Genomic DNA, 24,464 nt, shown 5'->3' on the forward strand with positions numbered 1-24,464 from the left:
AAGAAGTCAATTAGTAACTGATACAATCTATACAATGTATTTCCTATAAGGACTAGTGCAATATACTAGGCAGTGTAAGAGGTTTTGTCACTATCTGAGAAATAGACAGTAGTGAAATAACAAAATGCATCACAACATGCCTTAAACATTGGCAGAGGTCCGACAACTGGGCCCCTCATAGAACAGCTGTTTGAACAGACCGCAACGTTTGCATGAACACTGTCTCTTCACCGAGAACCAAGCATAGCATCGTATATTGTAAGGCAGCTTGGTTTTGCAGCTCAGCCCCTTTCCCAGCATGTGATGTTACATGGCCTGTGCTCCTTCAGCTCTGATGTTGCTACAAATTGCGGATCAGCTGGGTCCTGTGTGTTGGACCCTCGCTGATGTTCCCTGGGTTTTCCAGAATTTTGTGACTGAGGACTTAGGATAAAAAAAAACTCAGAAAACCCCATTAAAGATCAAAGCCTGGTGGTGGTGTCTGGTCCTAAACCCAGGAAATGATCCCAGTGTAGAAATGATTAATAAGATGCAAGTCTATTCCTACCTGGCATTGGAACGGTTTGAGTTGGCATGGTACGTATCACTGCAGGCTCCAATGGACTTGGCTGATAAATAGAATCCACAGGATTTATGGTGCTCTATGGAAAGAGGAGAATACGTGAAACTTAGACAATGCACTGGAAAACGAAGCAAAGACGACCCCTCAAACTCCAGGGCAGAGCGATCTAGAAAGTGAATTCGTTTATAAGCCACAAATTACAGACTGTGATCTACCAATTACGGCACCACGGATCCGCCTTAGAAGATACGAGTACGGATGTAATGACCGTCACTACAAGAAACCTCTGCGAGATACCCGTGACACTTAAGGCGCTACCATTTTGGTCATGCAGGTAGTGCAGTTATTTTTCCATTACGCAGATTCTTAGAAAAATAACAATCCCATGCTGGCAGCCGCAACACGAGACGCAACGGCGAAGTAACTCAAGGCTGAGGCCATCGCTGCAATAAAGATTTCATGAGCAAATACGACTAAAATAGCAAATGATTTAAATGAATATATAAATGACTAGAGATTGATTTAGAATTAGAAATTGCCACAAAAGAAAATAAAAGCAGAGTCTTCATTCAGTACAACGTGGTGGTGTCGGCATGAGAAAAGAGTGGGGTTTACTAAGGGCTTGTTCACACGGCACAATCTGTTGGCGATTTTGTGGCGGATTCTACCCCGGAATCAGCATCAGTTTCTGCCTCAGAAATGAGAACAGGACGCTGAGAATATAAGCATGCTGCGGCCTGAGACATCCTGCTGAATAGGCCCATTCATCTGGGCATAACCTGGGAGGAATGCCAATGCTCTAAGTCAATGGTGGGGGTTGGGCAGAAAATTAAGAGGAACATGAGGCCTCAAATTCCTCTTTATTTTTCGCTGTGTGAACTTACCCTTACTCCTCTCAGAAGCAGCGCCACTGCTGACCATGAGGTTGCTTCTGGTATTGCAGCTCCGTAACAATAAAGTGCATGAGGTGCAGCACCAGACACTTCTCATTTTCCCCAAGTCTTTAATGCAAAAATTGGTAATGGATTGTACAGAGATGAGAGGTGTAATGTGATCGTATACCCCTGAGATTAGGAGGAAGGTCCTGGTCCTCACATTGTGTGAGCCGGGGCACATGCAGCAATAATATAGATAGAAATGACTGATAATGGAGAGAGGATGAAATGTAAACGACACCGAGCTGGTAATGGCGGAGGTGGACAGGATGGCAGACCAGACAAACGAATGAAAAATGGTGCGGTTAATGAGGAAAGAGCTACATGGAGAATACAGGAGAAGAGACGTCAGTGGCTGGAGGAGAGCGAGATCGGGAAACTTCCCAAAGGTCAGACGCATTTGTCTAAGACGACATTCACACTTCCCAATCTGCAGACAAGGCAGGGCTCCTGAGCTCTGGATAAAGACTGAAGATTTTTGGTTTTTCTTTTGCATCTGTCATCACTGACTATACTGAGACTCGTGTCGTGTGACCAAAGATTATCATGGCGTCCTTCATTCAAGCAACTGAATGGCGTCACAGTGCGCCCTGAGAAGGCCGTAAACGTTGCAAATGTCCGACTTTCACGACCAAAAGTCGCGGTCATGGCACTTCGTTTTAGGACAGTGTTGGCCACATGAGGTTAAAATCATATGGTTGGCCATGTGGTCTTAGCCATGAGGCCATGCAGTGTCCAGTGAACTAATACTACCCTCAGTAGTTTATATACCTTTAGTAGAGATGAGCGAACACTATTCGAAACAGCCGTTTCGAATAGCACGCTCCCATAGAAATGAATGGACGTAGCTGGCACGCGGGGGGTTAAGCGACTTAAGCAGCAAAGTCTGCGTGCCAACCGCTTCCATTCATTTCTATGGGAGCGTGCTATTCGAAACGGCTGTTTCGAATAGTGTTCGCTCATCTCTAACCTTTAGACATCACTACGCCATGCCATCACTTTAGCTTCTTGACTGTCTGTAGGCAAATCTGACTAATCAGACACCAACCTCAAAGCACTTGCAGTCCGATTTCCATAACCATAAAAAGATGATCATCTCTGCATTGCTTCATCTCAAGTCTTGATAATCCCTTTAATCTGAAGAACCTAACCCAGGTTGTGGTTATCTTATTGCTTACAGAAATCACAGCAGGAAGTCGCACTGTCACCGGGTACCTAGCCCAGGTTCAGAACGGGGAGGGCAACTCTGAAGACAACAGATTAACATACGATAATCTGTCACAGACAACATGGTGACCGGATGGAGAAGGCGCCAGCTTATATCCTAATAACTCAGATCCACACTGGGACCCTCAACTGAGCTTATGTGCAATGCAAGTAGTAAAACACTGTCCAGGGCCAGAAGAGGATTATAAAATCTTTGCTGAAATAATGATATAATCTTGGATAGGTCTGCAGATGCCTGGATGGTTTTGGTGACGTCTCACACTATAGGGCAAGGCTACATCACCCTATGCATTGTACTAGCGGCTATTGATAACCAACGGCTCTAAACAAATACTTGCATCTTTATAAAACTCATCCTTACTGAACCAAAAAGTGAAGGATTTCTGCACGGGGCTTTGATTTTTGTTACATGACGATATCACATGAGGAACCACACGTCAGGCCTTTCAAAGAGGAAACTTTATTCTCTAAAGGCTTTGAGAGATCATGAACTCTTAGGCATAGTGAACACAATAAGAGGAACAGGCTCAGAATGGGTTAAATAAGTAAAAGCAGCAATCCGGACCTCACCCCTCCCCGTCCGCCACTTACCGGGTCACAGCTGGTTTCTACTTTCTGGTTCCGTCTCGACACAGATGAAACATTTGCTCAGCAAAGATGGAGCAGGAAATAGCTAACGTGAGCGGACGGGGATGGGCGAGGTCAGGATGGCCGCTTTTATTTAACCCATTCTAAACCAGTTTTAAAAAGCATGACCACTGGACAGCACCTTTAACCCTTAAACACTATCATGGTGTCTCATGTGGACTCCCCCGGACAGAAACCAATGCAGATGTGAACGAGGCCTAAGGGAAAAGGGTGTCTGGGATTAAGAAAACCACAGCTTACTACCAGAAATGGTGCCACGCCTGATACAAAACCGCTTTATATAAAACGGATAGTAAAGGAGAATATAAGAAAGTAGAGAGTAATGTATCCTATTCAAGAAATCGGTTTCATTCTCCATTGATTAGTTTGTGCTATTCCTCAGACTATTAATCCTTATAGAAATCGGTCTCCATACCCCGCCTCACACAAAGAAGTCTATTGAGAGGGGAGGACAAGACTCCTCCCATTTCCATAGACTTCTATGTAAAAACTAACAACCTAATAAATGGAGAAAGGTACAGATTTCTTTAATAAGATCTATTCCATTTCTTATATTCATTTATGAAAAGTTGGAAGGACACTAAGATGTGGAGGTTATTACATCTCAGCACCTTTACTACAATAGGGCTGAGTCACAGTTCGGTATACAGTCTGTGGACAGGTATGGTGGGGTTTTTGGAAGAATGAAGTCAAATTTTTCTAAGACTGGATAAATCTCTTCAAATCCAGCTAGAGATGGTCGACGGTCTGGGAGATATCTTCCCATACAAGACATGATCTAAAACATTAGATAAAGGTCATTCGCAAACTACAATAAGGGCAATAACAGCAAACAACCTAAAGTCGACAAATTCTCCTAACTTTGTTATGGGCGGGAAAGAAGAATTGGACATGTAGAATTTCATCTCCATCCTATGTTTCCATAAGGACTCATCTACATATAGACAATTGGACGATCCAAGCATTCATGTTTATGGAGGAGAAGTCTGGGAAGAAAGTGGTTGCTTGAAGAAGCACAGGGCCAACAGGTAAGGCTGGGTTCACATCTGCACTCACATTTCGGTTCTGTCATAGGAAAATAAAAGAGCAGCCATGTAAACTACACCAACGGCACCTGATAGACTCCATAATGGTGAGTGCGGTCCATCAGGTGCCATTGGTGTAGTTTACATGGCTGCTGCACTGTGTCTGTCGTTTTACCATACTGCATTTACTCAGACTTATGGATGAATTTTGCAATAGAGACTTGACCCAGATGTGACCCTAGCCCAAGGCAAATATATGGCGGGTCCAACCCCAATTTCTATGAGAAATAAGATGGACGATCAGTTTGTCTCCCCATCACTAGATGACAACGGACCAGATCCCACCATTACAACACCTCTAAGGTCGCCTTTGTCGCCAGGAGACAGATTTTCTGCTGAAATAGTTAGTGTTAATGTGGGAGAAATGATTACTCTAAGAAGCAGGTGAGGTGGAAGGATCGAGGAGAATGGTGAAGAAGACCATGTCTTCCTGAGATCAGGTGAATGTTCTGCAGAAGTAAAGGAAGTAAACCATTAGGGGTAAACTTACTATAAGTCCATCTGCGTGCTTGTCCTCGTTAGTTTGGTCCTTAAGAAAAGAAACGTTAACAATGTGAACATGCAGCAACGATTAAGGCCACAAACATCAGCTCCTGAAGCCTGCAGTACATTTGCCACCAACAAAATCCAATGCTAGTGGTGGTGGTGGTGGGGTATATAATATAAGAGGTATATAATCTTAGCAACATGCCATGGCTTTATAAGATGTGAACAGGACTGGCTGGGAACAGAAATGTGTAGGGAAAACTGTAAGGCCTCGTTCACATCTGCGTTGGTATTCCGTCCGGGAGAGTCCGCATGAGGACCCACCGAACAGACTACCGAATGCAACTGCAAGCGGTGTGCAGTGAAAGCACACGGACCCCATAGACTATAATGGGGTCCATGTACTTGCAGCCAGATCTCTGCAGGCAGGAAAGTAGTTCACAATGTATTACCTGTCTGCATGATTCGTGCGGGCAAACACACAGACCCCATTATAGTCTACGGGGGTCCGTGTGCTTTCACTGGACAGCGCTTGCAATTGCGGTCGGTATTCCGCTCGGGGTGTCCCCATGCGAACTATCCAAATGTAATACCGAACGCAGATGTATATGAAGGGTAAAGGGGCCACAACACTATAGTCAACCTTCTCCCAGTGTTAAAGGGGTTGTCTTGGATTAGGATACTTCACTTCCTCTTAGGCCGATGACTTGTCCATGCTACATCTCTGTCCCATTCAAATGAATAGGATTGTGATACAATACCAAGTACAGGTGCTATACAATCTATTGTGCTGTGCTTAGTTAAGCAGCAAAGAGGCAACAGTAGTCAATATAGTCCTGAACAACCCCTTTAATGGGGAGAATGAGTGAAATTGAGGCAGGTAAAGTCTCCCTTTAATAGCTAAGCGGCATAAGGAACTATTCCAACAACTCCACATGGTCTCAGCTTCCATGACACCTCAATGTAGTAGTATACAGTATGTCACAGTCTTCATTCCTGCTCCTTGCAATTACAGGATTAGCTATCTTCTGGCTATGGAGGTATATATACAGAAACCGTCTGAAGAGGTCTATGGGGGGGCAAGAAGGATCAGACATGCCGAATTTCTTGTTTTAACTCCTGCCGGAGGTGTATGGCAGGATCTTACTGAGGACACATGTACAATCCGTAAAACAGAGGGTGCATGTGTATAAGGGAGATAGAGGGAATAGCTATCCCTAGAAAAAGGGCAACTGCAGATAAATGGGCGTTGTAACACTGACACTTTCCAAGTCTATGGAGCTGCTAGGAAGAATAAAACAAGAAAAAAAAAAAATATACCAAAGAAATCCCCACCATGACGACTTTGTGCCTCTACTAACCATATAACATGGCAAGGGATGTAATACTGTATTTCTCTTACTTATAGAACCAATATATTCAGAAGCAAAACAGAATAGGACGCAAGAACAAAACTATCCTCACCTATAAAAACCTGCAAAAGCAGTACAAACTCCAACACAGAAGTAAAGCAGGAAGCACAAGCTCACGGTGACATGAAACCTTCCATTAACAATGTAACACAGTCCAATAATCTACAAAGACAGAGTCGGACAGTCACGGTGACTACCATGAGGAGTGGGATATAACAGGACTGGGGTCCGTCACATACATGAATGGAGATGGACGCTGATGTATAAAGAGATGGAGATTTCTCAAAGATTAGAAGGATCAGGGACCAAAGTGCCAGGTCAAGACCCTCCGCTGTGCGTAATGAATGTTATGAGCAAATATCATCACAGAGGGATTAGCCGCATGTACTTTCCAGCCCCAGCGTGTCGTCCATTTTCCACATTGTGCAACCAACAGGAAGATAAATAATGCCGTCTTAATTAGAAGGTGGAAGGCGACAAACCTCTCGTAACATGTGAGGCCTCACCTGCACAACCTGCTTCTTATTAGATAGTTAAAGGGGAAGTGGAGTATCTAAAAGCAGGGGGATCACCAGACCCCATAGCGGGGAACTCTGATCTCGCTTTCATCCCAGCTGTAAACCTTGGTTAGGAGTCAAATTGCAGACCTACTTGAGGATGTGTCCCATTAGGAATGTTTCACCTATGGAAAGGTTAAAGGGATCCTATTATTGGATACACTTTTTTTTTCTCCCTAACACGTAGGAATAGCCTTAAGAAAGTCTATTCTTCTCCTACCTTTAGATGTCTTCTAAGCGCCGCTGTTCAGTAGAAATCTGGGTTTTCTTTGGTACGCAAATGAGTTCTCTCGCAGCACTGGGGGTGGTCCTCAGCGCTCAAACAGCAGTGGGGGTGTCTCCAACGCTGCGAGAGAAATCTCCAGCGATGCCTCCATCTTCTTTCAATCTTCTAGGCCTCGGGCAGAGCTGACTGCGCATGTCCGCGGCCACAAGAAAATGGCTGCTTACACCAGCTGTGTAAGTGGGCATTTTCTTGTGGCCTGGGCTCTGCCCCTTGGCCTAGAAGATTGAAAGCCAGGACGGAAGACGACACAGGGAGAGGGCGTTCCAGAAGAAGATGGAGGCGGCACTGGAGATTTCTCTCGCAGAATTGGGGATGCCTCCAGTGCGGTTTAAGTGCCGAGGTCCGCCCCCATTGCTGCAAGTGAAGTCATTTGCATACCAAAGAAAACCGGGATTTCTACTGAATGGTGGCGCGGAGAAGACATCTAAAGGTAGGAGAAGAATAGCCTTTCTTAAGGCTATTCCTACGTGTTAGGGAGAAAAAAAAAAGAAAAAGGCATCCAATGATAGGCTCCCTTTAATAACAATACCCTTAGAAAACTCCCCTAGTGGTTGCTGCAGGTACTCAATCTGTCTATACAAGGGATTGGCAGCTCTGTATAGAAAAGTAACTCTACAGATACATTAACCTGCAGAGAACATTAGACCTAGGACCACGTGGGGTTAACAGGTGGGCACTCACTTTAAGGGGATTTCATATTGATAAATTATGTTGTAGTTCACATTACAGAAGGATGAAACGTGCGCTGCTTTACCAACAAAAACTGCTCTATGGATAACATAGGTCTGACAACGACTGTGAAAACATACAAGAAAAAAAATAAAAACCAGAGACATGAGGACTTACCTTTGCGATCTGCAGCAACACGATGCAGTGTTTAATGGATTCTACCATGCTCTAGAAAAACAGAGAGACAATTTAGTTAGAGTGGCGGTATAGTGGTAGAGCGCCCCCTACTCCCATTAGGCTCTCACAAATACCTTGCAGTCAATGGACAGCACTTCCTGACTGCCGAGCTCCACATAACTCCTGGTGCTGCAGTCAGGAGGTGGTAAAAGCCACAATAAATCATTCTGTATGAATATACACAAGCAATACACAGAATGCAATCAAGATGGCCGGGAGTGACCCCGAAGACATGTCCACAGAGCAGCATAAATAATATCACAGTGGTATCTGCTTTCCAGGACTTGAATATCTTTGGTCAATCCTTCTGCGGCTCATAGGTGAGGGTGTTAAGGACAGGTCATCATTATCTAAGCCCTGCTAAGCCATCTAACACCCTATGGCTCTATAGTGAATATCGGCAGGTTTAGCATCAATAACACATATGATCTGTCTGAGTTTACCCTAACTGGGGGCCATGGGACAGTCAGCTCTTTTAAGTCTCCTGCACGTGACCATGTGCTTAGTCAGGGGTGGCAGCTCCTGTTAAATGGAGTGGTGGTCAGGCTGCACATGCACCGCTCTATTCCTTTCAATGGCAGCACTGGAGATAGCCAAGCACTGGACTCCAGCAGTCCAGTGGGGTGCGTTGCCTGACCACTGCCCCATTCAGAACAGAGGAATCCCATGGTGTGCATGGTAATCTAAAATGAAAAATAGGTCTAAGGCTCATGTAGAAACATCGTAATACAAATACTATCCGATGTGTGTAATGCAGAGAAGGGTTGTTCTATTACACTTACCCCTGTCTACAGTATAGACACGAGTCTATGGGACAGCTAAGCAGTCATAGACCGGATCGGTGCTCTAGTCACGTGTAGACACGAAAAACAGTGGGGGGGTAATTTATTAAGAGCGGTGTACTGTATGACCGTTTTAATCCATTCCCCCGCTGGCACTAAATGTACTTGAATTATTAAAACGCCTGAACCTCTCAATAATTCAGCCACAATCTCATGTGCCAGAACTGCAATCGATGCCAGTCAAGGATTGGCACAGACTTCACACGTAGCACACAACAGCATTCGAGTGACTTATAGTAAGTCTGCCCCATTTTGGTCTCTGCATCCTTTCGTAAAAAGTGGTGACTGTGGTGCAGTAAGAACAGTGTGGTGCATTTTTGGTGCAGAAAGGGACGTATACCAAAATTTACCACATGTACCCCCATCACACCGGTTTTACAGTAACTTCCTCTCCATTAAGTATATAATCAGTGGTCTTACACCAGGTTCTCACTCAGTTCTGTTTTCTGTCCTCGAGGTCCCCTTGGGGACCTGAAAAATGGAAGCCCTTTTCACTTAAAAAGTGCTTACACATGGAAACCCACAGACCCAATGACTCAAATGAGGTCGGCTGGGTTTCAGACAATTTTATTAGGAAAATTGGCTTTTACAAGGGTTCAGTGTGGAGCGCTCAAATGCTAGTCTGACCCTAGTGTAGGCATATGTCGGAAAGTCGGTAGGAAGTGATTAATGGACATCACACTTAAATGTTAGTTCACACGTGTGACTTATTTTGGCACCGGAAAAAAAAGCTCCCTAATTAGGAAGCTTTTTTTGGACCTTGCCAAGCTTTTTTTGGAGCTTTTTTTTGTAAAAACAGCTTTAAAAAAAAGCCAGGCCGTTTTCCCCTCCTGTAAAGTGAATGGGCTGAAAAAAGCCGCGTCGTGTTTTTTTCTGCGCATTTTTTTTTTTTGCAAAAAAACCCAAAACTTTGCTTATTTTGGCAAAAAAACGTGCGGTTTTTGCCTCCCTTTTGCTTCTATTGCTTTCTTCAGGTGGAAAGCGCCTGAACAATGGTCATGTCGCTTCTTTTTAGTCTACATAGACTAACATTGTATGGAGGAGGATTATGACGTGGATTCCGCTGTCAAAAATCCTCCTCCATGTCCCCGTGTGAACTAGCCCTTAAATGTGTTTTCCAGGATTTAGATATTAATAACCTAAACTTAAAACAAATCATCAATATCAGATCGGTGGATTGGCCTGACTCTGGGGCACTGGGAACTAAGCTACACAGAACCGAGCACCTCCGGCCCTGCATGCCATGTTTGTTCCGATGCCAAGACTCCTGGTATCAGCTGATCAGCAGGGGTGTTCGGTACCAAAACCTCAACAGTCTGATGTTGAGGACGTATTATTAAATATGTCAATTCTGAACACCCATTTAAAAGGAATGGCCTAGAAAAAGCGCCACTCCTGTCCATTGACTGTATTAGGTGTATCAGTGCAGTCCAATTTTAGTGACTAAAGATAAAAAATAAGGTCCCCTAAGACTTTAGTATATATGGTATACATAGGAGGGCATTAGCAGTGGGGTCATATGATTTGACACCATCAAAGATGTACATGGACCACTAAGGGTATGTCCACATGATGGAATTTATACAAGCTGTAAAATTCACATTAATAGGAGTTAGCAGACAGAGTCTGCCTGAATATTGAGCATGTGGCTTATTTTTCTGCTAAAAACCCCCAAAACAAAACAAAAAACACATTAGTGCAAACACACAAAGGGTTAAAGTGACTTACACATGTGGTATCCTTGAGATTTTCAATTTTCTGTGAAGGTAAAAAAAGATATACAATGAAATAAGTCACCGAGAAACACAGAGGATTCCCGAGGTCTCCAATGTACCCGGCCAGACAATTATCTGCATGGCGGAGGACGGGAATATAGGAAAGTGCCTTGTTATTGAATATAAATTAATGATGGCAGCGTGAAGCGGCCAGCGCCTCCTGATGCAACGACCAGGACTAATTGATATACAACTCGTCCCTCAGGCAGATCCTGCATGTAAAGAACAGCTGCAGATCATTTAGCAGTACATTCCCTTGGGATGAGCTGCACTCCTCCTTACAGCCACATACATAACACCACGCCAATATAAATAATAGTCATGTGGCTGGTATCGGTCCTCGCTGGGAAACAAGTTACAGCAGAGCCGTGTATTAAAGTGACCCGACACCTAAAGGAAGTGGGAGATGAACCAAATCATGGAGGCCGGGGGGCCTCAACGCCCAAAGAAAGAATGGTTTTACAGGTGTCAACATGGCGCAATGTAAGCAACGGATGATGAAGAACGTAACTGTATGCACAACTCTTTATTGTATATCTTTAGGAAGAGATGAACTACTTTTTCCAAAACATCGTTCAGATTGCTAAAGGGATTTTCTCCACTGTTGACAATTATCAGGAAAGGGAATAAGCGTCTGATCACAGGGAGTCCGAACACTTCCATCGTGACAAGCGCCCCATGTAAATAGTGGTGGTATGCATCCTTAGCCACTGATCTATTCACTTCCATGATGGCAGTCTTCTACACAACCACAGAAGCGAGTAGGGCGAAGTGTGTGCACACCCACTCTATTCATATGGGTCACTGGGGGATACTTGCAGACCCCCAATGCAAAGGATATAAACAGGCTCTCAGAAGAACAATCACTACTTACCTTCCTTTGTTCATCATCCTTGCAGTTTTGGATTTTGTCATCAAATACCTGAAAAGAAACCGCAATTCCTTAAGCAATCAAAAATAAAAAAAGTAAATAATAATAAAAAAATATAACAACTACAAATCCAAAAAAAACACAAGCACGGTGCCGTCCCTCATAGAGTTAACATTGCAGCCAAGTTTCTATTTTGAAGCGCGCGCTTGTCTAGAACATACAGGGAACAAAATGGCATCACCCTATGAATACACAGAGCGGCCGGCTAATAAATGATGATTTAGCTGAGCCACAGGAGGAAGATCATTGATATTCAGGAGCTAGAAGCTGCTATACTACCTTCCCGCTGCTCCATTACTGGCGCTATAGATGGTCGGCCGTAACAAAAGGGATTTCTAATGACTGCACAAGAGAATTTGCAGCGGGAAATGACCTTTCTACAAGAGTCTGTGTCTGGTGTATGGACTGAAGGTTACAATAGGAGAGTCCTATACATCCAGGATTAGTATTCTGCAGATCTCGGCGTGGATGCTGGATGTAGTAGGGGCTACTTGATGGATGGCATAAACTTTTGTTCACATACGCTACATACAGAGCAGGAAGGATGAGAATCCATGCATTACCAGGGCTCACCAGCATGCACGACACGTTTCCCTATAACAATAAAAGTTGCTTCCAAGGGTTTGTGATTGTGTGGCCATAGCCGTCAGTCACTCATGCCGGTTACCTTCATAGAAAAATATTAAGGTTATATGTACGTAGTGTAATGCTGCAGAGGCGGCGCTAGTCACAGACCACACCAGCTCATTGTGGGGATCAGTGCGGGCCTGACAGCTTGGATACCCAGCGATCAGGAGGAATAGGGGCCTACAAGATGTGAATGGAGCAACAAGACTTCATTCCCTTCTATAAGGCTTCCAGCAGATCCATAGAAGCGAATGGAGCGCTGTATGTGCATACATAGCACTGCGCCATTCACATGGGCACGGGTCAGCCGCCATTCTCCGGGTGACAGAGAAATCCACAACATTCAGCGACTTATCGGCAAGACAAGACACCTGTAGAGATGACGAAAGATCTTCGGGAACAAGTGCTTGTGGAGTGACAAGAACCAAGAGGAGAGGGGATGCCAGCAGTTAAGTTTCCACCATCAAGGGAAAAAAATAGGCACATAAAATAGCCAAAACCCCCCCACAAATTCAGAGGTTCCAAAATAATGTCTAAATATCCATATTTTGGTCATTAAAGGGGTTTCCCAGGACTTTCCTCTTAAGGACCTGTATTTAGGATAGGTCCTCAACATCAGCTCTGACAATCCCACCAATCAGATGACTTAGGGGGCAGCACCTGAAACAGAACACAAGATCAACCCCTGTACCCCAAACTTACCAACACAGGACAGGGTAAAATCTCAGAGTCCGGAGCGAGGTGCACAGACTGCCGCTCTCCGCTTCTAGAATAAGACTACTGCCTCGGCTAGGGAAATGGCTCGGCGCGGGGTTTCAGCGCTTTGCTCTGAACATTATGGGTTACAGTTAAACATTCAGCTTCACCAAACACACCTGGAATCTGACCTCGTGATATGTGCGAGTGTTACATGCGGACACATTCAAGGTCCATGACATGCCAGTCCTTTAGGAGGCTGAAATGTGTCACACACATAAGAGTGACAACAGGATTGTCAGAGGAAAGAAAAGAAGAAAGATAAAACGGGAGATAAACTGGAGGTCTAGAGGAAGGTCACCTCCCTCAGGATGAAAGCCATGCAGATGATGGGCTATTCTGGGGCTGTACAGGTGCAGCTCCACAATAGAATAGCTGCGGGCACAACTGGCACACACTACAATCACTCTGAGATCAATTACACATGCTTTTCCCACTAAAACCGCCCCAAACAAGGACAAAATATTACATGATGAAGATAGATGGACTCTAAAAACTACAATGTTAACCCTTTTGGCAAAAAGTGACAATTTTGCAAAACCAGGAACTACCAATGATTTTGGTGAAGAGTTTGCCTCAAAATCTACAGCAGATTTGCCATGTGAACAGAGCCATTACAAGGTATTGTGTACCAGAGATATTACACCTTAACCCCTTGTAAAGGGGTCAGTAGATGTGATGGAGGAGCGACCTGCCTCATCAACATATGTCCAACCATAGATCTGTAGAGCCACAAAAGCAAGATTTCCAATCAGGAGATTTGTGATGTGAAAAAGTCAGGAGCCATCAGAGCACGGGGAAGGTGTGAACACGCGCTAACAAGCAGAGCACTTGCCAGCAATGGACCCGCCCTCCTGACACTTACCATCACTAAGGATTTTCAGCAATGGAGATGCGCTGAACAGCCACAAGTGTTGCCACGTGCCCTACTAAGCACCAAGAGCTATTTGGTAAGGCAAAATCATGTGACCAGCACCATTTAAAGGGGTTGACTCATTAAAGACACTCATCCCATAACCGTAGGAGACTGATCGCTGGGGCAAGCGATTAGGAGAGTAGGTGACTGAAAATCCCCATAAAGCCTTCCACATGAATATTTGTGTGACCGCTGCTCCATCCACTTCTATGGGGCTGCGGACACTGCTGAAGATTACAGACCCATCAACCTCAGAAGTGAATGGAGAACTGGTCACACAAGTTTGCATTCACAAGGTGGATTCAGAAGAAGAAAAGAGAAACAAAAAACGAGGAAACTGTGGTGTAAGATATTGCCATACCTTTATCTGATCAATTAAGATCTGAAGATAAGCGTCCGACTCGGCAAGCTTCTTATCAAAGTCCTGAACACTTGGAACGAATCCAGAATCCACACCCTGAAAAACAATAAGAAGAAACCGTAACGTTAAATGAGTGCCTGGAAATCAGAGTCGCAGCTTGGGTCTATTACTGAGACTAACCAGACAGAAGCCTGGGAGCGCGGCGTTCCTGACACGTAAGATCACAGCCGTGGCCGCTCTAATGAGGCTTTAGCAGGAAATGGATACGAGATAGTAAACTGTCTGCGAACCACAAGGCACTCACAGCAAGGAGAACAAGCGAAACAAGTCATCCAAGGCAGGACTCCATGTCTGAGCGCAGAAATAAGAGTTGTATGGACACGGGATACTGTAAATAGATCAATGCCAAGGAGAGGAAATCACCTATTGACTTGGTGTGGGGAGGCTGAAGTGTACACAAGGCTCAGACTGGGTGTAACCACATGTTCAATAGGTAGAAATAGGGCACAACCCTTTCCTTGCAGCAACCAAAATAGACTTTAAATCAATGCAATGGAAGATGGAGACGCTGCATATACAAAATATATAGGGGCACAGCTAAATAGGCGCCGGGCACAGCAACGAAAAGCAGTACCAAACTTATTCCTAAGAATTCTTCACCGACCTTCTAAAAACCTCCAATTCCCAGCGTCTTACACAGCAGCTTCATGTGTCATCCCTTAAAGGGCAGAACGGCTGTGTATGCCACGTATCTCACATAGGGAGGGGGCGCCGCTCCAGACGGCTGCTCTGCCAGTTCTTGGAAAGAAAAAAAAAAGCCCCAAATCCTCCTCTGACACAGCGAACGTAGAGATTTTCACAGAGACAACACCCATGCGTGCTACCAAGCACCTAAACATTGCTGTAGCGACACGCACACAAACAGGAGACACCGAGCGCACACGGTGCGAGCCCTGACGTCTGCTCGCTGCATTACTACCAGTGCATGGCAGAGAACAGACATGGCACCACACGTTCTACCCAATAAGGTGGCACGAGTCAAACACCACGGGATGTCTGGGAAGAGGCTTTGTAAGGAATTCATGTCATGTTTCACAAATGCCAACCAGTCTGTCTATAGACGGCAGGGCTTACAGCCATATAGCGGTTCAGTTTTATTGCATCATTTTATATTATTGTGCATTTGATTTTTTCGGTTCTCCCTTTCAGTTCTATAGATGTCCTATATGGTTACTGTATCATTTTGTTTTTTTATTGTATATTTCATGCCTTTTTTTATTGCAGCCATTATTAAGTAGAGACTGTCTGGGTGCGCGCATGGCCAGGAGGATATAAATAGCGAATTGTTTATTGGCTGACGCGTTTCAGGATATGAACAAAAGCCCTTTCTCAAATCCATTTATTATTGAACATTCACTTTTTTCATTCTTATAGGTTTTATCTTGTCCTATAGTTCAGGTTTTCATTCTTAGACAATGTTACTGTATTTTTCATGTTTTTCTTCCTGTACATTCCAGATTTTATTCTTATATATTATGCTGATTACTGAATGTTTGAGGTTTTATTGTATTTTTTATTACTGTACACGTCATTTCTTATATATTTTATGTTTTTATTATTGTGAAGCTCCCATTTCTACACAACCCTCTCAGTCACCAGTGTCACAATTGTGACAAGAAACTAAATCTGTCATCTATATTTCAGGTTGTAAACGCGCAGTAAATAAAACCGTCACAATGACTGATATAGGAAATATGGAGGTGAACCCTGGACAAGTCATATACGTCACTACTGTCATGGAGGCCGACATAATACCGCACAACACTGCTACAGGACATTGGTAAACATCACCGACCACATTTCCTTTTTCCTCCCCGACTTCCAAGAACCAGAACGATTCAATTCTGTGACCACAAAACCATAGGAATTTTTTTTTTTTTTTTTCTTAAATTTCAAAAATTGTGCGAGGGCTGCGTTTTTGCAGGGTGATCTGCAATTTGTATTGGTATCGTTATATTTGACAGTATATTTAGCTTTTTCTATGCCATTTTTTGGGACACAAAGGGTAAGTTCACACGGGTATCAGGATTTTGAGGCCGTATCAAAATCCTGACCAAAAGGACGGCTCCCGTTGAAATCAATGGGAGCCGGTCAGTTCTTTTTTCCGGGAGATGTTTGTTCCGGCTCCCAGAAAAAAAGAAACGACATGCTCATTCTTTCAGGCGGATTCACCTTACGACATCAGCCTGAAGACGCTCCCTCCTCCCGACTAGGCCCATCCGGAGAGGAGTGCGTGACTGGATGGCGGTGCACTGCATCGGTATCCAGTCTCAGCTACCCGTATTTTGGTCCAGAACCTGAGGCGGCCTCCGAAATACCCCTGTGAACTTATCCAAGGTGACAAAGGGAACGTTTGCTATCCGATTAACATAGACATCTGCTCCAGGACACTCGCCCTACGTTCAACATTTTGTCTCTGTATTTTTTCACAATAGTTGTAACCTACCATACCACTATATAAATTTCGATAAAGTAAAGCAGCATTAGGATCCTGCCCTAGCACGGCTTCTTTAATGAGTATTGATCGCAGCTCCACCATCGCAGCAGTATTGGCACGCTTCCTAGTGTGTTTTTTTTTCCCGAACTTTGTGAACCACAAACTTGGCTAGAGCAGCGCTGGCTGTAGATACGGGCCGGGTCGTAAATACTCGGGTACTCATTATATCGACCATTTATCCCCTTTCTATCTGAGCTTCGCAGAAACACTGGGCAGAACATCAACCTCTGCTGCCAAATCTAAAAGGGGAGGAGATGAGAGATGAAGAAAGTCTTTGTAAGGGCCCCGATGTAGAGGCTCGGGATCAGGGAGATGCCAAGATATAATAGCTTACCTTTTAAAAGCTTTATAATAGAAGTGGCCATAATGTATGCTATGTAATGGACAAAGAGAAGCGCAGGAAACATAATAGGGGTGGAGGCTTTTTTTAAAGCACTGCCCCGGCTAAAATTCTGAAGACAGAAAATGAGATATATGGTATAAAAATGAAGGCGCCACCTGTGTCTGGATGGAGGACTTGGAAACTGCGGGAGCTGCTTGTGGACAGATCAAACAATTCTCTGTACCGGTGGTCAGACTGGTCGCTGTGTGTCCGGGCCGTCATGTAACCTCAGCATCTCTTAACAGCTAGGTCACAATGGTGTATATGGTGGACAAGGCATCACAACAATCATCCTGATTCCCTTAGTCCAGTGATGCCATCTCTCAAGTCTGTCAACTGGGCAAAATGTCTTCAAGTGCGTCATAACAGCATGTCTAGCAGTCAACAAATCTCTAAGTTTAGAAGAACACTACCCAAAAGTAGCCTGGGAGCCTTTTGTATAGAGACAGCACTTTTAGGCCCTGTTGTGTTGTCTGGTTAGACACTGAGCTTTACCACATGTCATCATAAAGTTTGTGTATGGGGTTGGGGAGAATGTGGGGAACTTAACTGGCCACACCGGCTTTCTGTAATAGTACTTGGCTAACCTGAAACCGTCCTGTAGCCCTGAGATGAGTCGCCGCTACTCAATATGTGCCAACTGAAATGGAAATTTTGATATTGTGGTGGTCTCATTTGCAACCATTTTCGGAGTAATCTGACACTACGTAGCTGGTGAATTGTTAAAGATAATGCATCTGTACCCTATACCCATGAAGGCGACCTATGGCACAGGTGCCAGTGGTGGCACTCAGAGCCCTCTCTTTGGGCACCCATCCATGAAACAGATTACACTGTGTGGGGCCAACGTGGAGCAGATTCTACTGTGTGGGGGCCACTATGGAGTAGATTCTACTGTGTGGGGCCAACATGGAGCAAATTGTACTGTGTGGGGACCACTGTGCAGCAGATTATACTGTGTGGGGGCCACTGTGGAGCAGATTCTACTGTGTGGGGACCACTGTGCAGCAGATTATCCTGTGTGGGGGCCACTGTGGAGCTGATTGTACTGTGTGGGGGCCACTATGGAGAAGATTCTACTGTGTGTGGGTAACTGTGAAGCAGATTGGACTCTGTAGGGGCCACTGTGGAGCAGAAAGCTCTATAAAGCCCCATTCATATGGCCATATTTTGCAGGTCTGTATTTGTGTGCAATTATGGATCTGCACATTATTAAGCAAATATTAAATTGCTGTGTTGGCACTTTGTGATAAATTAGTGGGATTTGGGTTGCAGTTTGGGCACTCGGTCTCTAAAAGGTTTGTCATCACTGCCCTATACCATTTCCTGTCATATATTTTATGACATAGGATACTACAGGCAATTTATGCAACGTGTTGCAAAATTTGACGGAATGAATAGTTTTGCAATACTACATGATCATGCAAAGATACAAAGGCCAATCCATAATTAAAGGAGAACAAAAGTATGGTCCTCTATAGTGGATGGACAAGAGGTAGGACACACGTGCGACTCCTTGCCTTCATTTCTATGGGTGTCCTGAAGGAGCACACTCATTGTGAATGGTGTATGTACCAGAGTAGCTATGGCATTGTCCAAAGTGCACAGAGCGACCTTGTGAAAATTGTGTGAACCTCATCACTGGGAATATTCACTTTAATGCTAAAATCAAAATATAAAATAAAGTCTGTAAGGCAACTAAACTAAGATGTGGCAGAATCTTTATGTAAATTCTAAGCCATTAGTCCTGATACATAATACATGAGGCGGTGTATCAGTCCTGGGCCCCGTCTTACGTAGCGTAAATGACTCCATTCCTGAGGACAAGCTGCTCTCTTTATGGATGATGCGCTCGACTGCAATCCATCCATACGGGGGTTTATTGCTGCAAAGCTGCTTGGCTTGTGGATGTGAGCAACGATATGTGGGACAGCTGGGACATCTCTCTGACAGGCACCATGGATTTGTGGAAAAATAACATAAGAAAGATTAACGGATAAGACCCTTCTAGTCACTGGCCCAGTGTAAACATTATTATATCGAGGTTTATTAGGAAGAGCTATGGCAGAGAATGTCAATATAGAAACAATAGATAGGAAAGACTGAATCCTAGAAATGAGTGTAAAATAATGCAGAGTGCTCCAATTCCTGGAATCCCAAGGATTATATTATCTGCAGCAGATAGGAGATACAGAGATCCCTGAGCCTGTATATACTTGGAGGAGATTACAGAAGCAAACGGGACTCTGCATATAGAAGATTTATTACCTACACTTAGGATAGGCGATAAGTGTATAACGGCTGGAGGTCCTACTGCTGGAAACCCCCCCCAGATCATGAGAATGGGGGTCCCTGGGCACTTGAGCGACACTGCACTGTTAACCTTCCATGCGGTTGATGGAAATGGCGATCTAGTGACCAAGAATTCATAAGGGGACTTTAGGACCTCCGTCCTTGTGATCAGTGGGGGTCTCTGTGATCAGACCCCCAACAATGATATATATATCCAGTGATTAGTTGTGTGGGCATCTCCAAGTGATTCTGGTGTTTGTGAGACACCAGGAAACAATGGAGGAGAATACACTTGGAAAACCCTTTTATACTGATCACCTAGTGACAATATAGGTTATCAGTATCTGATCAGCGGGGGTCCAACACCAATAAACTGCACCGATAAGCTGATCTGCCTGGAAGCTACTACTGGGGATAAGGCCAGATGCAGCTCTTCTCAGATTCATGTAAGAGCTGCAGATTTCCAACACCGCTGCTAAGCAGACAGGACTACAGCTCTACTACTGGGCTAGAGATTAATCTGATCCTGTCAGCTGATCAGCGTGGGTTCCAGGTGTCAGATCCCCCATGATCACATACTGATGGCCTTCTGTGCAAAAAACGCTTTACGAGCCAGAAAACTTTTTAAAAGCTCAAGCCCCACGTGGCAGGCCACAATAATAATAAAAAGAAAAAAAAAAAAAAAAGTGCTGCAGGAAAAACCGCAGCGATTTTTACAGAAAGTCTACAGAGGTTTCCACTGTGAACTTTCTGCTTCCATTATACCTATGGGGAACTCACCAGTGTTTCTGTAGGTATAATTGACATGTTGTAATTTCTAAAACCGTGACGGTTTCGTAAATCACAGTGCATATTTTTCCGCAACGTGTGGATGGGATTCTCTAGACTTTCCACATGGGGCTAAAGCTGAATTCACACTGTGTTTGCAGAGTCGGCATGCAATGGGGAAGTTGTAAATGAATACAACAAATATCCATAGGCCATCACGTAATAGGGAGAGATATTAAGCTATTGGACACCTGGTAAACACTTATTATTGTGATCATTAGACGAGATGGTTGGAAGCAGAAGGAACAGAAAGTCCCTGTTTTCCACTCAAAACTGCTAAAAAACAAAGACCAACCCTATTAGATTCAGCCCGGAACCCTGGTCCGGTGCCAGCCCCCTTCTTGTAGCCTTTCAGATCTATAATTGTAATGATAATTGGCGAGTTGGTAATCTGCTGCGGATCGCTGTACACAATGTCCCTTCACTTGTGTTACAGTCTCTGCGTCAAAGTCAGCGGTCAGTGTCCCAGAAGGGAAAGAGAAAAAATACTTTATACAAAATGAATCCTGCTTAGTAAACATATCGAAGCAATAGTGATATAACAAGGGGCTCTCCGGGGCTCGATGTTAAAGGGAGTGTCACCCCGATGAAGGGTATTAAACCAGTAACCTGAACGGGTCACGTTTTCTATGCAGATTTGCAGTCTAGGGCACTGACCCTGTCATATAGGACGGAGGAGGGAAGGAGAGCTTATAAGAGCGATGTGGGCGGCAGAAGATTGGAGCAACAGAAACGCCCTCAGTGCTCCAGATGGGTAATTTGCATATTGTGAAACAAACAATTATCTCTGCAAAAGAAGCATGTTGTTCCATGGAGAAGAAGGGTTAACATTCATGTGAGCCTGACCATCTAAGGGCTAGTTCACACGGGGTTCTGCATGTACATATGCAGTCACAGCTGCAATGACGGGATGCCGATGCAGTGCACTGGAACCTGCCGCAAGGTAGGGCAGCTTGCTTCTTTTTTTATTCCCCACGGGAAAAATAAGCAAGCGGCTCCCATTGAAGTCAATGGGAGCAGCGGATTTTGAGGCGGATTCCACGTCACAATCCGCTGCCAACTTGCCCCTTGTGAACTGCCCTAACTGTGCTGCTGGTTTAATAGGATACGCCCTGGTGGCAGATCCATTCAGAACAATCAGCAGCCTAAGGAAAAGAACCAGGACGTCGTAGGTGACGTATGTAAGTGATGTCCTCGTGTCCTTTACTTAGGCCTCAGCCGTCATGTGCAGTGAAGACTTCAGCCCTGGGACCATCCCCAAATCGATTGTGATGGGTGTCTGTGTGATGTTCAGAAATGGACATTTTGACCTTTAAGGGCTTGTTCACACAGGGGGTGGTGGGGCGGATTTTGGAGTCACTCTCGGGTCAAAACCCGCCTGCCACGACCGTCGCGGTTTTCCCCTCTGGAGTCGGCTCAAATGAATGAGCCAACACCGGAGGTTGCTGCCGCGAGCCGCGGAATCCGCCTGAAGAAAGGGCAGCTCGCTTCATTTTTTTCCGCTAGTGGCAACATGCCGATAGGGGAAAAAAAAAAGAACGCTAGTGGTCTCCATAGACCACCATTGTATGGAGGCGGATTTTGAGGTGAAATCGGCTGTCAAAATCCACCTCCTTGCCCCTGTGTGAACTAGCCCTAACAGGGGTACTCCAATTTTAGACAGCCTCCTCCTCAGGTGGGACTGGGGCCATAGTCTTGGAGACTGATAAATGTCAGCGATGGGACTCACATCTGACATATTATTTAAAAAAAAAAATATATTAAAAGGAAAATTTGAATACCCCCTATAATGCATCATCATATCTTGGTTATCCCCTATAATACTCCATTGTACTCGCTGTAACCTCACTGCTAAACAAACTTGCACCTGATATCCACCTGAGTAAAGATTTTGTGTAGAGGTTTGTGCAGCACATTTCTGACTCAGCTCGGACACCACAGCGCTGGCTACACCGGCAGGTACGCGCCATTATCCCACATCCTGCTTTGATAATAAACCTCAATAGTTTTACTCAAGCAGAAGATACAAACAAAACGCAGCAACCATTCCTAGACAATAAATCATTAACCCAACTCCGTCCCCCATAGGATGTTCTCCATATCAAACACGCCCTGATAGCGTCACTATTTAACTGGATTAATGTACAGAAAAGTCTCCACAAAAGGAGACTTCTGGGACTTCTATGACCGATGACCTCTCCGAGTTACCAACTGTATTGTACAACACAGCTACATACACAATCCTTAAGAGATCAGAGCTGAAATCTCCCAGAAGTTCCCCTGTGGTGACATTACTCAGTCTTCAGACACAGTTTACTGCCCAGCATGAGACACATGATCCAGATAATGAGCATGCATTGATTACTTTCTGTACCACAGCGAGGGGTAGGGGCATGGCTGTGGAGACAGCATTGTGGCCAGTTTTGGGTGAAAATAAAACGATTCTTATATATTCTATTGAATGGATATTTATACTGTATAATAAGATGTGTAGTTGGTTACAAAGGAATTAATCACTGATTTTACTGTTCCTGTGTCGGCCAAGTCTGAGACTATGGAATTGGGAGTCAATGGTTTGGCCTACTGACTCCAAAGCCCATGATATAAAGGACCATGTGTGCACAGTACAGGACACAGACACCAGGGGTTCGGTCACACAGAGGCATCGCAGACACTACATTAGTAGGTGACTGATCTTATTGCACATACACCCCTCTGATACTTTATTTCTGACCACAGATCTGGTGCAAATCTCCTCAGAAGCGATCACACATCCTCAGGCTGTCATGACGTTAGAGTTTCACAGCTAGACCACATGGTTTTCCTGTGTTACATGTACTGATTGTAATAGGAGCGCTGTAAACACACACAATGAAATCTACGACAACAACAACGATTCTTCCTGTTTTTTTCGGTCACAATGTCTCACATGGGCTGAGAATTTATGGTGTTGGTTACGTGAGTCATAGAATACTTCTGTAAAGGTCATGTAGTGGTATGTGATAAAGTACCTGAGGCTGTATACAAGGCGGGACAGTCAGTGTATACCTACCCTACAGACATGGTGTACTCGCATGCTATTCAGATACGCAGCGTCATTGCCTTGGAACATAACCAGGAATGTAAAGAACTGATAAATAATGGATCACTTCCCATTGCACAATCCCATGACTAGAAATATTACACAAGCCCAAAGTCTGAGCCTCTAAACCTGCCATCATCGAATACAAACAGCTCAGGGCAATAGCAGACTCCCTAAAATTCGTCCTCGGTTTTACTGGCATCCCGTCCGGATTAGGCCCAAATGAATGGACCGGAGCCTCGCGCTGTGGCTGAATCAGCCGCCAAATCCGTGGCAAGATAGGGCAGCTCGCTTCTTTTTTCCATTACTAGATAGCGGCTCCCATTGAAGTCAATGGGAGCCATTTTTGCCAGCAGATGTTGGAGGCGGATTCCGCCTCAAAATCCACTGCCAAAAGACCCCGTGTGAACGAGCCCTTACACTTACTGCAAATGGATTTTCCAATAATCATAGAAGCCTGTGCCAAAACCCCCTAACAGTTATAGAAAGCTTGCAAAATACCTCCCGAAATTGGACATACACACGAGATAACAGGCCCAGCCACCCTTCTAATCTGTATGTGGTGTGTCCTGACTCTCCACTATCAGCAGGAAGCCATGTTGGATTTCAGCTGACCAATACTTTTTGTTTTAGGCAAGATAAGCCCCTGGGAAGAGTCTGGTACTGGCTAAATCCCCTCGCCCCCTTTTAGACCATGTAAACAGTCCCACAATCCATGTGTGCTTGTGTATGGGGGGGGCGGCTAGCTAATAAAATAGCAGTCTGTTAAAAGCGGGACGGCATTAGTCTCCCCCGACTGACTGACAATAGTGAATAATAGATTATAATCAAGGACATAAAATGCAGGCAATTGGGTCTATATTTGGGATAGTGTCCTATTAAATGTATAACGGTATATGCCAATGTCTGGCCAACAAACTAACTGGCTCCATCATATATAGTAGATATCTATAGGAATATTTTCTGCAGCAGAGCTCGTATACCTGCGGATGGATATCCAGTGCCTGTATG

At 44.6% G+C, this 24,464-nt stretch overlaps 1 protein-coding gene across 7 annotated transcripts in view; it reads right to left on the reverse strand.

Annotated features, from left to right (window-relative positions):
- The window catches only part of OSBPL9 (oxysterol binding protein like 9), a 56,804-nt gene that overhangs the window by 11,128 nt on the left and 21,212 nt on the right, over positions 1–24,464 (reverse strand). For 4 of the 7 annotated variants that reach the window (XM_075287667.1, XM_075287666.1, XM_075287668.1 and 1 more), the window contains 6 exons: positions 14,313–14,408; positions 11,596–11,643; positions 10,675–10,704; positions 8,045–8,095; positions 4,948–4,986; positions 548–641 (listed from right to left, as the gene is read on the reverse strand). In XM_075287667.1, the coding sequence (XP_075143768.1) occupies positions 548–641; positions 4,948–4,986; positions 8,045–8,095; positions 10,675–10,704; positions 11,596–11,643; positions 14,313–14,408 (358 nt within the window). The remainder of the gene's footprint in view (positions 1–547; positions 642–4,947; positions 4,987–8,044; positions 8,096–10,674; positions 10,705–11,595; positions 11,644–14,312; positions 14,409–24,464) is intronic. The other 3 variants (XM_075287670.1, XM_075287669.1, XM_075287671.1) reach the window with 1 other exon arrangement.

Source organism: Leptodactylus fuscus, chromosome 9 (genome assembly GCF_031893055.1).
Source record: "Leptodactylus fuscus isolate aLepFus1 chromosome 9, aLepFus1.hap2, whole genome shotgun sequence".
In the NCBI taxonomy this organism is placed as follows: Eukaryota; Metazoa; Chordata; class Amphibia; order Anura; family Leptodactylidae; genus Leptodactylus; species Leptodactylus fuscus.